General features: G+C 33.5%; 3 protein-coding genes across 5 annotated transcripts in view; 2 read left to right on the top strand and 1 right to left on the bottom strand.

Moving 5' to 3' along the window:
* The first annotated feature begins 349 nt into the window (after positions 1-349).
* On the top strand, positions 350-4,704 carry mei-W68 (meiotic W68). Its single transcript, XM_085191131.1, has 8 exons — positions 350-877; positions 979-1,150; positions 1,605-1,748; positions 2,055-2,248; positions 2,706-2,851; positions 3,213-3,350; positions 4,049-4,220; positions 4,515-4,704. Exons 1-8 carry the CDS (start codon positions 685-687, stop codon positions 4,652-4,654), a joined length of 1,299 nt encoding a protein of 432 aa, XP_085047257.1. The 5' UTR covers positions 350-684; the 3' UTR covers positions 4,655-4,704.
* Positions 4,705-5,211: 507 nt separating this feature from the next.
* LOC146541558 (uncharacterized) lies at positions 5,212-6,221 on the top strand. Its single transcript, XM_085188020.1, has one exon. It carries the CDS (start codon positions 5,330-5,332, stop codon positions 5,852-5,854), a length of 525 nt encoding a protein of 174 aa, XP_085044146.1. The 5' UTR covers positions 5,212-5,329; the 3' UTR covers positions 5,855-6,221.
* The window catches only part of LOC146541559 (inactive dipeptidyl peptidase 10), a 67,522-nt gene continuing 56,559 nt past the window's right edge, over positions 5,866-16,828 (bottom strand). For 2 of the 3 annotated variants that reach the window (XM_085187999.1, XM_085187991.1), the window contains exons 4-19: positions 16,689-16,792; positions 15,687-15,885; positions 14,379-14,453; positions 14,244-14,296; positions 13,053-13,264; positions 12,738-12,958; positions 12,545-12,648; positions 12,289-12,418; positions 11,961-12,201; positions 11,819-11,884; positions 11,247-11,562; positions 11,017-11,166; positions 10,704-10,889; positions 10,471-10,628; positions 9,875-10,080; positions 5,866-9,341 (exon numbers count right to left, since the gene is read on the bottom strand). In XM_085187999.1, coding sequence (XP_085044125.1) covers positions 9,213-9,341; positions 9,875-10,080; positions 10,471-10,628; positions 10,704-10,889; positions 11,017-11,166; positions 11,247-11,562; positions 11,819-11,884; positions 11,961-12,201; positions 12,289-12,418; positions 12,545-12,648; positions 12,738-12,958; positions 13,053-13,264; positions 14,244-14,296; positions 14,379-14,453; positions 15,687-15,885; positions 16,689-16,792 — 2,550 coding nt within the window. In that variant the 3' untranslated portion in view covers positions 5,866-9,212. The remainder of the gene's footprint in view (positions 9,342-9,874; positions 10,081-10,470; positions 10,629-10,703; positions 10,890-11,016; positions 11,167-11,246; positions 11,563-11,818; positions 11,885-11,960; positions 12,202-12,288; positions 12,419-12,544; positions 12,649-12,737; positions 12,959-13,052; positions 13,265-14,243; positions 14,297-14,378; positions 14,454-15,686; positions 15,886-16,688; positions 16,793-16,828) is intronic. The other variant, XM_085188008.1, reaches the window with a different exon arrangement.

The raw sequence follows: 16,828 nt of genomic DNA on the forward strand, positions 1-16,828 counted from the left end.
ATGTTTTAAAAAAATATTAAAATTAATAAAAAAAAGATCAAACCATAAACCTTTTTTTGTATAAAAAGAGAACCACAATATTAATTTTCTCATATTAAGATATAAACATCTTTCCGTTGCCATGTATCACGTATAACAAAACCCTGCACTAACGGTCCTCATCATTTGTCTACTAAAACTTTGTTATTTATGATCTCTTACCGAAGAAGGAGGACAAAAACAGGGCTGCTGTTAAATATTTGCCTGAGACAAGAGGGGGCGATAATTCGAGGCTATTATGACGTCATTTCACGCCTTTGTGCGGTCGTCAGGCCGTGTCATCTGCTCCTCGAGACGCCTGCCCCGACTATCTCTCGATTATATCTATTGTGTCATTTTTTTAGTGCGCGCGAGTCGGATGCGCCACCGACGACGTCGATGAATTTGTCTTCGCATCTTCGCTCGACTTCGCTGTAAAAACGCTCTCCTGTGCTCGAGGAGCTGCTCTTTTGTCTCGTGGCCCTTTTACGAGCTCTGTTTTGTGACGCTGTTATTGTTTGCGGTCGATAAACATCTCGCCACTAGGTAGGTAGCGATCATTAATACTTTTGCCGGTTGTTCGTTTTAATAGAACTTTATCCGATTTGCTTGTCAATTATATTGTTTTGAAAGGTTGGCTGAGACGTCACTGGTTGTTTTTTTAGAATGGATTTAATGAATACTGATTCGTTGAAATTTGGAACGGAATTGGTGTCTTGTTTTAAACAAGATCCGAAGCTCTTTGCTGCCATCGATAACTTGTGTCAACGGCAGGAAAAGTCAAGACAGAACCTGGAATTGCCAAAACGGAAATTAGAATTTAATGAAATTCATTATATTTTGAAACAATCAACTGACAGTAAAGGTACCTACCTATATATTTGATAAGTTCTTATTTACCTACTAGATATGTTATGTATTAGTAATAATAAATAAATGTATTTAAAAAAATAATTATAGTCGATAATGCAAATCTACTATCCAAAACATTGATTGAGAGCAGGGCTGTACTAATGAAAAAAATTGAAAAAATTTTACACGATGTGAATATCTGTGCTGAAAATGGAGACTCGCCGAAGTTGATTATAAGAAATCAAAGGCTGTGGACAAATTGTATATTTGATCAAAATAGGTTAGTATAAATGATGATACATTTATTTATTTCTTCCAGCAGTGTTAAGGCACTCCGTTACCCACTTTGTGTCGAATTTTCCAGGCCTTGAGTGTTCTGTGGCGAAATTCAACGTTGCGCCTGGCCTTGTTATCAGAGCGAAAAATTAAAATACTTTTTTTTTAATTCCACGAGTGGGAATCGAACCAGCAAACGACAAATTAACACTTGTGCCCCGTCTTCTAAATAAAGTATTTAATAACTTAATGAGTGCATTTTTCTGTTTATAATTTATTCCTTTAACATTTATATATAGTTTACTACTTTCCTTAAAAGTATAAATGAAACTAGTATCTATATTATATTAATTTACAACTGTACATATAAGTTTTTTTATAAACTAAATATTTAAGAATATTAATTATTATTAATATTATTATTTAAAAAATATATAATAATTATATTATTATTACAGGGTTACACTAAAAAATTTAAATGAAGCAAGGACAACGGTGCTGAACTATTCGAGTACGAAGGACAAGTCGCGTTTTAACACCATTGTGTTTGTTTTATCGAAAGCTCATGAATTACTTACAAAAAAATTAACCATTACAAGAAGGTGATTATTTAAGTTAACTAAATCGAATAAAGTATATTGCGTTTGTAATTATTCTTGAAACAAATTTTGTATTAGCACTTTTGAATATTAATGAATTATGCACATTTCTTTGACAGTTTTTTGGTGTCATTTTATTTGTGGTATAAAAAAATCTAAATCTGCACCCAATATATTAAAACAGGGAAGAAAATACTTAATATGCTATGGGTCCACAAACTGTATCTTTAAATATATAGGGCCCCTTCGTTTTAAAAGAAAGTAAAGACTTATTTGTTTGCAATGTATTCTTACGTTTAACTTTTATAGGGAACTATTCTATCAAAATGTATCTCGATTTGGAAGTCAGTCGAGACTGGACGTTGGAGTTAGGGATGCTTGTTGTTTGTTAGAAACTCCACCTTGGAACTTAGGATTCGTGGCGACAGCTAAAGGCCTTATTGCAGGATCACTGAAGATATACAATTCAGATGGAACTATGATTGACTGTATGATGTCAGGGGGTTAGTTTTACAATAATTAAGATTTCGAAGATGGGGTTATCTTTGTTTTGAACTTTGTAGGTATATAGATTCCATCGTGACGCAAGGATGTGAATGTAACGCGACGGTTGTGGGTTCGATCCCCACTCGAGGGAATGAATTATTATTTATTAATATTTTCATTTCTTTGTTCTGGCACCAAGGCGAAATCTCGTCGTCTTCTTCGTCGTTGAGTTCCGCCAGTCAACACGTAATACTTCGAAAAATTCGGCGGATAGTCGGGAACAGAGTGTCTTAACACTGGGTTCCCTCTGCCTAACCCGCTATGTGAAGGATACAGCGTGATTTAATTTGATTTTATGAGACATACATATATATTTAAAGTGAGTAAGTCTGTTTCGTAGAAATTAAAATCTAGAGCCTTTAACTTCATTCTTAAACGTTATTTTTTGACAATATAATTATATATTTTTAATAGGTACACTGATACCTCAAGATATAAATGGCATAAAGGAATTCCAATCATCCGCTAAGTATATTCTATTAATAGAAAAGGATGCTATATTCCAAAAAATACTTGATGAAGGAGCATTGCTGAGACTGGGGCCTGTTATAATTTTGACGGTAATACTACTTGTAGATACTATAAATATTAGGTCAAAATATTCTTCTTTTAATAATGTGAAATGTATTTTTGTAATATTGTTACATTTTGAAAGCGTAAGCTTGGAGCAGTAATTAGGTATATTAAATTTTTTCACTTTATCGCTGACAAAGTGCAGCGTTGAGTTCTGCCACTCAACATGTGTAGAAAATGGGTGGGTGGAAAAAGGGAACGGAGTGTCTTACTGTACTTACTAAGTTTCCAGTGCTTACCCTTCCATCTAGGAAATAACGTGAAGTTTCAGTGTCAAATGACACTGAAACATTGTTTTTTTTTATCTTTTAACCTTATTTCGATTATTAATTCTCTAAACAAAATCAGGGTAAAGGCTATCCCGACGTGTGCACGAGACAATTGCTCTGTCGTTTAGTCAAAGAACTGCGCTTAAAGGCTCTCGCGCTTGTCGATTGTGATCCACATGGATATGAAATTTTCTTCACTTATAAATACGGCTCACTTGTAAGCTTATGATTTTTTCATATTTATAGAAAGCTATAATAAATGAAATGATTACAATTAATGTCAAAAATTGTTGGATATTTTAGGGTTCCTCAAAAGGAGAAAAAGGACCCCGATCGAAGGATACGATTATTTTATTGCCCATATTTATAAAACTATTTTTCTTGAGGTCGCGTGTATGCGTCAAGCTGAAATTAATATCAAATATTCAGGTCTACGGTCCCTTGAAACACATAAATAATCAAATCACCACGCTGCAATCACGCTGTATCTCATACACAGCGAGGTGGGCAGAGGGAACCTAGCCAAATTATGGAGGCATTGCGTGTTGAGTGGCGGACTCGACGCTGCACTTTGCCTCGTCACCAAAGTGAAGAAATGAAAATATAAATTTAAATAAATATTTCATTTCCTCGAGAATCCAACCCACAACTATTTCATTAAAGTAGCGATTTACAATGAGGTATTATCATGACTCCATAAGCAGTCGTCACAAATGATGCTAGTTGTACCCAGTAATTTAAAAGCAAATCTTTATAAATATATAATTGGGTGATGGGGAATACGTCATCCTTATATAAGGTTATCTTTGCCTACTCTACTATATACGGAATACATAGTTAAATTAAAAATAAAGATAGTATATTAAAAATAAATAAAAACATAAATACAAAATGACCAATACAATAAAATTATAGGCACAATCGCATTTATCTGATACGCTCGCGTGCAGCAGTCTGCTACTGCTAGGAGCACTGCACAGTGACGTCATTACGCTGGCTCCCAAGGCGGCACGTTTGCCTCTCACGGCTCTCGACAAGCGAAAACTCTTGTCGCTGATTAAAAGACCGTATTTAGATAATTTAGCAGGTATTACATATTTTATTTATTTACAATTGTTTCGATAAGGGGAACTGTAAACGGGAAGGTTCTGTGATTCTGTAGAAAAAATAATTGTTTTCAGTTCCTTGCTCTAGTTAGACAAACGAAGGTACGACGTTGAGTTCCGGCTGAGGTAGTGCTGGTAGAAAGCGGAGAACTGTGTGTCTTGGACTCTCTACTTAGGTTTTCTACTTATGTTCCATGCTATACCTACGCGGAATAAAGCATGAAGATAAAAAGCCTATTTCTTTTTATATAATACATAACAATCTTTTCTACCAGGACTGAGTTTGAAGAAGGAGTTACAGGAGATTTTGGACAGCGGTGAAAAGGCCGAAATAGAAGCTATAGCCCCAACTGCCGCTGCCCTTTGTGATACCTATTTACCTTCAAAATTAATACAATCCAATTTTTTAGGTTAAACATTATAATGTAAATACAACAAATTTGTGTCCATTTCTTGTAGTTTATTTTTTCTATAATTTCATTCTAGATTGTACTTTAGCTCGTACTTTTTAAAAATGTTTTTATGATAACAGTTATATTACATTCAGCCAATATTTCAACAATCTTATTGAGGTTCAACTTTAGAATTTATGCAAATTAATAAAATAACACATGCTTATTATTATTTAAATATTGTAAAAAAAATATATAATTTTATATAATAAATGTTTAAATTATGACGTACTTATTTAAAAATAATATTACGTATATTAGTAGCTATACTACTAAAGACATCTAGTGGTAATAAATAGAAACAATCAGCGTGCCATCTAGCGTTATCCATCTAAATCGTGTAGTGCAAACTATATAGTATTAAAGCTATTAGCAATTTATAAAGCTATATGTAGATGTCCCTAAAAAATGTTTTATTTTAAGTGTTAATAGATAAAAAATACAGCGCTATTTACTTTATGAATAAAACATCGATTCAATTACAATAATTTACAAGACATTCCTACAGTTGTCAAATAAAAATATGATTTATGGTATAAGTTATATATTCAATGTTGGCAGTATAAATTTTGACAACCAAAATGAATAGGTAAGTAACGTATTTAACAAATTACAAGTTACAAAATTAATAAGTCCCAATGGAAAGTTGTTCTAAATCGAAAATTGACAAGACATCCATAAATAAAACGAAATCTTATTCAACCAATCCGCCCAAAAAGCTGAACAATGAACCAGTGAAACGTAAATCGTTTAATACGAACGAAGCGGTTAAATCTGTAAATCTCGCTTTGGGGCGGTTAAAGAAAAGTAAGCTGGTCAATGGAGAATATGGAAGTTCTGAAATAAAAACACCATTACATTACGAAGATACACCAAATATGTTTATCGACAGCGTCACAAACCCAAGCTCAAATTTATTAGAAGTTGACAATGCTTCTTCGATGACAATGAATTTTTCACATTACGAATTAATTCGAAATCTGTCTTCGTCGAACTGTAATTCGGATGATGAATTTGGTAGCACAACTCGTGCAGGCTTTTCTAGTCTCTCCGAGATAGCTTCGAGAGATGAGCATCTCGAGAGATATTTCCGAAGTTTAGATATGTGGGGGAGAAACGGAACAAGTGATTTTGGACATGAAAATAATATAAATTTCAAATAAAACTACATCAGTAACGATTATGAAAATTTTATTTATTCAAAGAAACTTTACATTAATAACAGAATAATTTCAGAATTTACAAATAAACATACCGATCTATACAACACTGTAACTCTTAAACGAGACGATAAGTTTTATAACACTGATTAACAACAACGTAGAATATAAATTTTCTCTAGGGCCATCAAACGGCGCGTTACTGAATACAATAATTTATAAGACCGCCCTGTAACTTGTGACAGACTCGCTAGCCTAACGGCAACAGGGTGAGGATAAGGGTGCAAGGAGCACAGCTGAAGCTGGGGACGCTAGCTCGCGTGGAGAATGGGAGACAGGTAAGAGTATTATTGTGTTCAACATCGCGCTCACCTTCGATCTAATTGCTAAGGAGCAACCCGCGACACTCTACAGTTACGAAGGCGGACACTACGCTGCAATTATTCTGCATTTGAGGTTTTTAAAATATTTAATTTAATAATGTTAATATTGTCATCATAGGATATGATATTGTTATTTATATTTTTTGAATAATATAATTATTATCATACACATTTTTATGCAAAGAAAAAATTAATTAATTAAACTTAAAAAACCGCAATATGTCCTCCTATGTGGAATAATTGCATAAAGATTCTAAAGACACAGCGATACTGTTCGACATTTATACCACATTCATTGTACCTGCGAAAACTAGGAAGTCTAAACTAAGTTGTAGAGATAAATATTAAGAAATAATAAAGACAGCTGTCCAGAGTTGAGATAATGAAATAATTGACATAGTCATCACATAGTTCCTACGTTCTTGCCCCAAGAGTATTTATTATCTATGGTACTGGAAGCTTTCGCTACACTGGAAGACTAAAGGGCTATCAATTAGAAAATAAAGGAAATATTTAGATAAGCAGCGTGCAAACAATTGAATGGATCGAATTTAGTGCCGATATTAGATAACAACCTGTCACATTACCCGATAATAACTACACGTATTAAATTGGTGTTATTTGCTGAAACTTTCATTACTTATTTGAATTCCTTCGACGAATTCATCTCTCTACCGTCCGAAGTTTAAGGCTCGCAGTGGAATATTGTCTGCAAGCCTTAAGCTTATTCCTTAGGTACACAACGGGCCTGTATTACAGCAGGTCATTTGATATACCCATATATATTTTGTATTTATTTTTGTATAACTATAGACTTTTTGCTAAAGAAATTAATACAACATGATGTAAATTTAAAGCACCCGGTTACCGAACTCTCTCATTTTATAATAACTATAAAATTTCATATGATTTTGATGTATACATAGACCGTATTATATTGTCTAGATTTGTTATCTGGGGAAAGCAATACAGTTTATATTTTAATCATGGAAGAGTTTTCAAATTTCTAAATTAATATTAACCTTAGAATTAGTTTTAATAATTACAACGAATTCGATTTGACTAGGCCCTACGTATATCAGATGCAGATATAATATTAATTTAATATATTTAATACAATATCGATAAAATTTTGCAATAGAAGAATCACAGCATCCTTAAGACCATAACGGCAATTGAAAATTAATGTCATCGACATATCGTAGGTTTTAATTATAAAATTTAGACCAAATTGGCAGTCTTCACAAACATGGAATGTACGATATGCGTCTATGCAGGTATCAGATAACACTTAATAAATATCCGTTGACAATTATACCTATACAATAACAACGAATTACCTACTTACGTCTCAGGTGAGGGAACAACAATTACATCGATCATTTAACACTAATCATTCCGCATTTCCTTATGGCTTATGGTTTCATTCCATATATTTAGTAACGAATAAAACATCTAACCGTCGAAGATATTTCTAAAAATTGGCAAAATAAATGTTTCCGCTATAGATTTCAGTTCTCTTAATCACAACATCATGAATTGATATCTAACTGACGATATTTCTACATAATTATTCTAATATTAATTACTTATCAAAATTTTCCGTTCCGTTGACTCATTGACTGTTTGCATCGTATTTTAATTAAATATTAATATTTTTCAGAAAGGCGAATCCTAGCTCATTTAATCTACTTTGTACATAGTTCTTATTTTAATGTTTATATTATTTATTGTTTATTTACTTTGAGGCCTATAGCGATATAAATGTCATGTGTGTTAAAAGTGTGTGAAGACTCGTTGGTCCGATTTATTTATTTAAAACCTTTAACATAAGCTTTATTCTTGTCGTATATTTCAATCAAATGATTGATTTTTATATCTATAACTTTAATTATTAAATTAATTATAATTATTATTATGCAATATGAACTTAACAGTGATAAGTGTTTATGGGCAATTTTTCTTTATTGATGAGACAGAAAGCAGTAGAGGATTAAAACATTAACAAGGTCACTTTTTTCTAATTACAGATAACAAATTTACTACAAGTGATTGATTTTTTAAATTTAACATTTACCAAACTCGTTCGAGGTATATCAACAGCACTATAACATTACTATGGAACATAACTGTAAAAGTTCGTAACTAATATTGGAAAAAATCCTATGTTGTAAAAGCCCTAGTAGATTCCCTAAACGATAAGCTCCTCATAATTTTTTTATGTATTACGTGTAAGTTTTGTGAAAGTTATCTATAGGAAAATATATAAAGGTTTATTTAACAAAATGGTATATATAATTATGAATAGATTACACACTCAAATGTATTATATAAGGTTAATACGGTAACAGTAGTACATAGTAAAGAGGGAAGTAGAAAGGGTTACAGTAAAGCCTATGGGATAAAGCTCGAATCGCTATTAGTAATTATAATTATAATAACAATATATGTTTTATAATATAATAACAATATATTTAAAATATATTGTTATTATAATTATAACAACAATATATGTATTTAAATTACAGCTTTCAATTTTGTTATAATACTATTAAAATTATTTGATTTTAAGATTAAGAAACCTATCTAGTCTTAAACGACATTTAGTAAGATAGAAAGGCGAATGTTGCTTAAGCGACGTCCATAATAGAAAGATCGATATGAAAATTAATTAAATTTTAGCCCGACTTACATATTCTGACCCTAAATTTACTAAGAAAGTATGTATACTTTCGAATTTTTTATTTTCAACAAAGCGACGTGAATATAATAAACTAAGATGTTGACATTTTAATAGTAAAAACTTGTCCTTGTTGTGTCTCTTAGAGGCGTAAGTTAAAATTATTGGGGAACACAATTTAAAGCACTATCTCATTTACATATTTACATATTTGTAACAATTATACATATAAAATAATGATAATCTTAAAATCATATGAATTAATGAAATATGTCAACATGTAAGATGAGAGATGATTTTATCTATCTGGTGGAGGCAGCTTGGTGTCTTCAGGGTCGAGAGAGAGGCACTCTCGGAGATAATCTTCCATAGATCTGTATACGTGCTCAATAACACCTTTCAGATCGTGACCTTCATCAGCGTATGCCTAGAAATGAAAATAATTAATTAACGTAACAAAGTATCAGCTTTTTGTTAGGTTTTTTTTTTTTATTGAACTTAATAAAGAAGTAACAGTATTTACTACAGAATGCAGAGAAAATAAAGTAATTATTAAGCAATTCATTAAATTATTGTTCATCTGACAAAATTTACGTCACAGTTAATGTAACAAAATAGGAAAAGATAGATGTGATTGAAGTATATTGTGTCAATTATTGTTATGCTATCTCTATATTTAGAAGCCGTCGCGGCGCAGGAGCAAAAGGGTGTGATTGTAACGCGGCGGTTGTGGATTCGATCCTAATAAGGTAAATATTTTCAGTTTTTCACTTTGCCACCTAGGTAAAAGCCCGGCGTTAAGTTCCGCAACGCAACATGCAATGTCTTGAAAAATTCGGTGGAAAGTGGGAAACGGAGTGTCTTAACACTATGTTTCCTCTGCCTATCCTACTGTAAGCGGGATACAGCGTGAAGCTAATTTGATTTTTGATACCTATGTAAAAATATAAATATGTCTACCTGATAACGAAATAGGACGCCGGCATCTGTAAGGGCACGAGCTAATTGCAGAGCATGGGGGTAGGGTGCGCTCATATCAGCCATCCCGTGCACTAGGTACAGCGCGTGCCTTGGGACGTGGTGCGCTCGTTGCGAAGCATCAGCCTCGACGTAACCCTTATAATTAACCGAAGGCTGTCCTAATATGCGCTCCGTAAATGCTACGTCTAGAATATTTACATAAAGTATTAATAATAATAATAATTGTACAGATTATGTAATTGAGGCTGTCGTGACGCAAGGGCGTAAGTGTAAGACTGTAAATGTGACAAGTTGTGGATTCGATTCCCATCGAGAAAATGAAATATTTAATATTTTAATTTTTTCGGTTTGGTTTCGAGGCGAAGAGCTACGTTAAGTTTCGGCATTCAACATGTTATGCTTCTAAATTTCGAAGGAAAGTGAGGAATAGAAGTATCTTAATGGAAACAGAGTGAAGTGGAACATTCCCTCTGCCCATCTCGTATATATATATGCATGGGATATCTTCACAACGTGAACCTAAGAATGTACATTAAGTAAGATTTAGTAATGTTATCAAATATCCTTTTACTTACTGTAATACAACCAGTCGGTGATAGGCGACACAGCTATACCACATTTGAGAGTTGACTGCTGCGAGCCTAACAGCATTGAGGTCACGTATCCTCCGTATCCCCAACCCCAAACGGCTACACGCGTTACATCCAAAAATTTGAAAGTGTCTAATAAATATCTAAAACAAAAGATTTTTAATTATTTTAAATACACTGATAAAATAATTTAAAATGATTTATTAATTTATTTATACCTAATAACAGCCAATTGATCAGCCACCTCGACTCCTCCAAGGCGGCCGCGTAGCAATGCTCGGGGCAGACCTCGAGCTCCTGCTACGTCTAATTTTACGTAAACTACGTCATTACGTGAGGACATGTACGTTCCCCAGTCTAGAAGGAATTGGTCTGTTACTTGCTGACTCCCGGGTCGACCATCTCTGCAAAAGCAAAATAAATTTGGGGAAATATAGATAATATAATTTGATTCTACCATAAAATTGTAATATCACTATTAGTTGGTAAATGCACTTAAATTTTATAAATGGAACACAGTTACTGTCTTACACATGAACAAGAACAGGAAACGCAGCGTCACGAAGTTCTTCCCTCCAAGATGGTGGGAGCATAAGTTGAACACGAGCCTTTGACCCGCTGCTTAATTGCACATCAAATGATCTTCGAGTGGGCAATGCCAACTCACGTAATCGAACTGATCTGCAAATCATAAATTGTTTGTGATGAATAAATGTTGCTTATATAATTTAGATATGCACAAATATTTTAATAAAATTTACCTATAAGGCCTCGTATCGTATAATATTCTTTCTAACTTATGTGTCCTAGCATCATGAAGTCCGGCGAGTGGAGGACCAGGACCGCCACATTCAAGGACATAATGCGTTATTCCTAACTTAGGTTTTGCAGGAGAAAATGTAGCGCTCCAATACGTACAATTGGCATAATGTAAACGAGCCGGCCATACTGCCAGTTCACATGTCAGGCAACGTGGTTCTTCACGCTCTGCACGCGCTCTTACAGAGTTGCTTCCACCGCCGTAGCTCGGATCACGGACCACATAAACTTGCCTTTGGCCTGGTCGATCTGCACTACCTATAAATAAAATAGTATATTTAAAGTAACTGCACTCAATGGAACATAGTACAAATCAATGTCCACAACACTTTGGCAGCTTAAACAACTCCAATACATACTACACAGAGTTTACACAGACTGCAATAATATGCTTTTGGAAATAAAAGACAATGAGCTAAGCAAACAAGATTAACTAAATGACATTGGGTTAGTAACGGAGGCAACTGCACTATTCAACAAACACCACTCAGCTGCAATGAATTCTTATACTTAATTCGATTCGATTCGGTGGCCATATCAGGTTGCTGTTTATGTGAGTGAAACGTTTCGGGGCCAAAACCTTCAATAAAAGAAAAACAAATGTAAAAAAACTATAATGAAAGTTACCTTAGTAGTAATGATTTTAAATATCTTACCTAAATAATAAACTAAATGATTCTCCTGATCCCACGCCAGGATTTTCGCCACTTCCACTCTTCCATGGGATAAAACTGCTATACGTTGACGCAATACGTCCACGTGTTTTATATGGGTATAGTATTGTCCTCCACCTTCTTGTACTGCCGCTAAGAGAAGAAAAGCACTACCATCTTCAGAATAGACTGGTTGTTCGTGAACTTCGAGCCATGGTTCATCAGTAGCTTTTTCAGAATGTGTCTAAGAAAATAAAAATGAATGGTCACATAATATGATTTAGTCATTTTTTAATTTACTGGCCTTAAAAAAAAGTAATTGAAATAATACCTCTGTACACGTCCAATTTGGCGCGTAGCAGCTGGTATATATAGTATAATTTTGAGCTCGATTCATCCATACCACTCCTATATGGGAATTTTCTTTGCCCACCCACTGGGCTGATATGAGATAATATTCCCTAAAATAAATTATATATTATTATGTAACTATACATAATCCACGTTGATGATTCTTATAACATTGTAAATGAGATAAGAAAAAAATAACGTAAAATAAATAACGTTTTAACTATCTTATATCTTACATTCCATCTAATGTATTAGGAGGCCTAACTTCCCATCTTGGGGGCGAAGTAACGTTTTGAACTGCCACTATCCATAATTTCACTTGAGGTATTGAACTGCCGGGCTGGAAATAAGTAAAAACTTTTATAACACTGAGAAAGATAAAAAAAATATTAATTTATGAAAACATATTAATTAAATTGTTTTACTTGCCGTAGGATATCGAATAGACACGTGATCAGGGAAGACTGATGGAAGGCTGCTGTTGAAGGCTGGAAGCAGATAGCCGGATCTACTGGCACCAATGCCGCCTATCCCTTCCGATATGTGTGGGAACCTCATTTCAGAGACTTTACTGTCATCATATTGAACATACAACACGAATGAGCCATCTGGAGCGCCCCACATGGCTGATGATGTTTTTGTCACCTCCTCTGGTTTTGTAAGGAAAATAAATTTGTTTATAATGAACTTACTATACAACTTTATTTAATTAAAAAAATATATAAATTTCATAAGTACACCAACCTTGATACAACCAGTCTGATACTCCATTATATACGCGACCTGGACTAGCGTCGGTTGTGAGACGGAGTAGAGGCGCTCGTCGAGCTGGTGGGGCAGGTCTTGCGAGAACTTCGTTATCTGCAGCAAGCAGCAGGGCACCTTCTGTGCCGAGCCATGCTGCATGTTGCCATTCCCAACTGCTTTGACCTTCTCCAAATAGGGGGACGTGGTGGCTAAGAACAAACAATCGAATATCCTAAATTAATAAAAACTAACTAATTTTCAATCGGATTTTAGTGGTATTATATTTAAATAATTGTATAATATAAAGTACGCATATTCGTAGGACGTATAATGTAACATCAATATTTAGAATACATAAATAAATATTTCGACTTTAAAGGAAATCTATACACAATGGAACCTAGCTGACTATAAATTCTGACCGTACTATACGGAAGAAGTTTTGCAAGTAACGTTACATTTTTCAAATGCATTTGGTCTATTCTTATTTTTGCTTAAAAGAAATAATAACAATTCTTCATTACCATAAAATACAAATTTCTTATTTGATGATGATAATTTGATTAATAAATATTATATTATATCTGAAAAATCTAAACTTTTTTCAGTTTTCAATCAGAAATGTAAAGAAGGCCTCTTTAAAATCCACTCATCGGCTGCAAATGTCAATGCAGGTATAAGATTTCGCTGTTTATAATTAAATTTCTTGTATAAATATTTTTTTCTAAGTGATTTTGAAAAGAAAACAGATAATTTAGAAACATTAAAAATATGCAACAACAAAATATTTATATCATTATCATAATAAATCTATAATAAGAATATTTTTACATCATTATTTTTTAATAACGTCTTCCATCGTACACTTGTCGATTAAAATTTTCATTCGTTTATGGAGCGGAACGGGCGTCGGAGCGACCATTGAAATAAAAGCTCCTTCAATTTTCGCCTCGGAGCGCCGACCGCACCCTCTTTGTGCGGTTCGATATAAGTAGCTGTAATATCATCGTCCTGTTTAAGGGTACCTTAAGTGAATTTGCAATTTACATACTTTTCTAACACACACACCCAAAAATACACATCGAGATACTGACATTTATAAGCTCTGTAAAAGCAGCAAGAAGCTTTAGGAAGCTTTAAACACTGGAAGTGAAATATATCTTTGATTTAAAAAAAAATGCATCTTACTCATTTGTGACGTCATAAACGGTGTAATGTGCTGTAAAGGTCCGCCGATAAACCTGTTAACAAGATATTTATGTTAAGTAATTAAAAAAAAATGTAACATCTTTTTTAATGTATGAAAATATGATTTTCGTTTACCTCTTTGATATTGTGTTGGAACAACACAAAACGCAGATTTGGGGAGCACTGATACCCTCGTACATTGAGCTGCCTCTGAAGTGAATAAGAAAATAATTATTTTTTACTAGTGATCCAATTGCGGCTTCGCCCGCCTAAATGTATATTGTAATATTATAGCAAAATTATACAAAATCTTTAAATAAATTGCTGACTATTACTATAGTTAAAGTTTCATCTAATTCCGCTCAGTAGTTTATACGTGAAAGTGGAACAACATCCACTAGTATTCTACTTGTATATGTACCAAAATTAATTTAAGTAAAATGAAGTAGATACGTTATTTCATATTTAGTTAAAAATATAATAATTATAACAGTTTTTTGAAAAGTACCAACTCTACCACTTTTCTCTTCAACAGTTGAATCAACAGATGCCATTAGACGTGAAAGCTGCTAAGTATTCACTTTGGGAATAGTGTTGTACGGCTGTTATGTTCGCCAGATATTTCTACAGCTCATTTAAAATTCTAATAACCTTCTCATAATATTATTATAACATTAGAATTGACATCACTAAAACGAAGAGAAATTCTCTTCAAAATTTTGATAATTACATTATTTTCATTAATGACACTTTGATTTATCCTACTTTACGTAGCATAATAACTTCCAAAAGTTCTAACGATTGTAGACAAATTCAAATTGATGACATATTAAAACTTTATTAGAATTAAATAGTTTTTGATATTAAATTTATCTTTTAATATTTAACCGAGAAAATTAAAAATATTATTTACATTTTCAAATAATATAAAACAAAATAGATATTTGTTTATTGTTCTAAATAATTTACGATCACTTTAAAATTAAACATTTCCAAGCTATATTCCAACATTGTGGTTTCCAGCTACATTTTAAATGTAAATAGTGTAGTTAGTCTATGCAGTAGTTGGCCGTTGGGTCAGTCTGTGTTGCAGCAGCCGGCAGCCAGCGTGACGGCGCTGCGCACGCCGCACGCCTCTCTAACAGGCAATTCAGGTGGGGAAATTGAATTTGCATTGTTTCGAACTCCGGAACTTTGACCGGACTTAGTTTCAAGGAAAATTTACGGGATAATTTCGAGAGCCGCTTTAACCATTTCCACGCTGCATAACATTTTAAACTTAGTTTTATATCGTTCTAGAAATACTATGAAATATTCATTAAACAACTTTAAAATTTGAAAAGCTCCGTTAAAAAATAATTTACAAGCTTTCATTTCTTATTCAGGATAAAGTTAATTACTTTTACGAAATCAACACAGGAATTTGAAGTTAACGTTACTTACGAGAGTGTGATTCGTAACTAGCACAGTGAGACTGTTGTTGAAAGTGTCCAGAGCCAGCAGACCGCCGTCGTCCGCTTGATACACGAGCTGGTGCGAGCTGACCCAGGTCGTCGGCAGTCTCTCGCCTGTCAAGTCGCCGCGGAGGAACTCGTCGAGTCGCATGCGACGACCTGACCAGTAGAGTAGCTCGTCCACATATCTGGATGTATAGATTTTTTTATTACTGTCCTCCTAGGGTATCTAAATACTTTTAATATAATTACAATAACTACAATTAATTTAAAAAATTGGACAAACAAATGAGAAATATATTTTTATTCAAATAAAGAAATAGTGTAATACACCAGAATGCATTAAATAATAGGTGTCGTGAAATTGTTTGAATTAAAACAAACTCTAACAACTTTCTTCGGTATTGTAATAGAAGGTTCAGGTCAGGTCATATATTCGGTGTTGGCAATGTCCCTGTGTGAGTTACGTCCGACGTATAACCCTTATAAAGCGGTTTTCACATGCGAACTTGCATGCAGTCACACTTGTTTTGTTGCCGAAGCCAGCCACGACTGTCGGATAGCAAAAGGCACCTAAAGATATGGGAACTAGTACGTCGTGCCAACGGAAACCAGCTAAGGCCATATAAGTTAAAATCATATAATACAGTATTTCCTTCTATATGCGCAATGCAGTCATGTTACATGCACTGTAAAGGACTTTTCGATTGTCACATGGATATTTTGGATCTGTTCCATATCTTTAAATTTACTTTAGATTCTGTTATTTTTAAATAAAATCCAAATCTATTATTTACAGAGAAATATAGCTATTATAGCTCAGCTACCTCTGGGCAGAAGCTAAGACATTGTTTTTCTTAAGTGCGAGTGTTAAAAGTATTAAACTTCTCGAAAGTTACCAACTTTAATGTAACATAATTGAGTTTCTTTTCTCTACCTCAAGTATTGCTTTAGAACAAGTTGTGCTTAAGCTACTTTTGTAAAGTCTTACCCTAGTAAATAAATTGCTGTAACTATTCCAGCTATCACAAAACTGATAACCATCAATGAGAATATGATACTTCTCCAGTTGTGACCATCTCCTGGGTACAGATCCTGAAAAAAAAAACATAATGGGTACAGATGAGAAAA

The sequence above is a fragment of the Heliconius melpomene genome, chromosome 1, assembly GCF_056956725.1.
Source record: "Heliconius melpomene rosina isolate 202511_hmr_F chromosome 1, ASM5695672v1, whole genome shotgun sequence".
Classification (NCBI taxonomy): domain Eukaryota; kingdom Metazoa; phylum Arthropoda; class Insecta; order Lepidoptera; family Nymphalidae; genus Heliconius; species Heliconius melpomene.

What these genes read in the sequence shown, in the direction of transcription:
- mei-W68 (XM_085191131.1), top strand. Translation starts at nt 685, where the DNA reads ATGGATTTAATGAATACTGATTCGTTGAAATTTGGAACGGAATTGGTG. An exon ending in TGACTGTATGATGTCAGGGG is followed by an intron (nt 2,249 to 2,705) that starts GTTAGTTTTACA and finishes TATTTTTAATAG; the next exon opens with GTACACTGATACCTCAAGAT. An exon ending in GGCCTGTTATAATTTTGACG is followed by an intron (nt 2,852 to 3,212) that starts GTAATACTACTT and finishes AAACAAAATCAG; the next exon opens with GGTAAAGGCTATCCCGACGT.
- LOC146541558 (XM_085188020.1), top strand. Translation starts at nt 5,330, where the DNA reads ATGGAAAGTTGTTCTAAATCGAAAATTGACAAGACATCCATAAATAAA.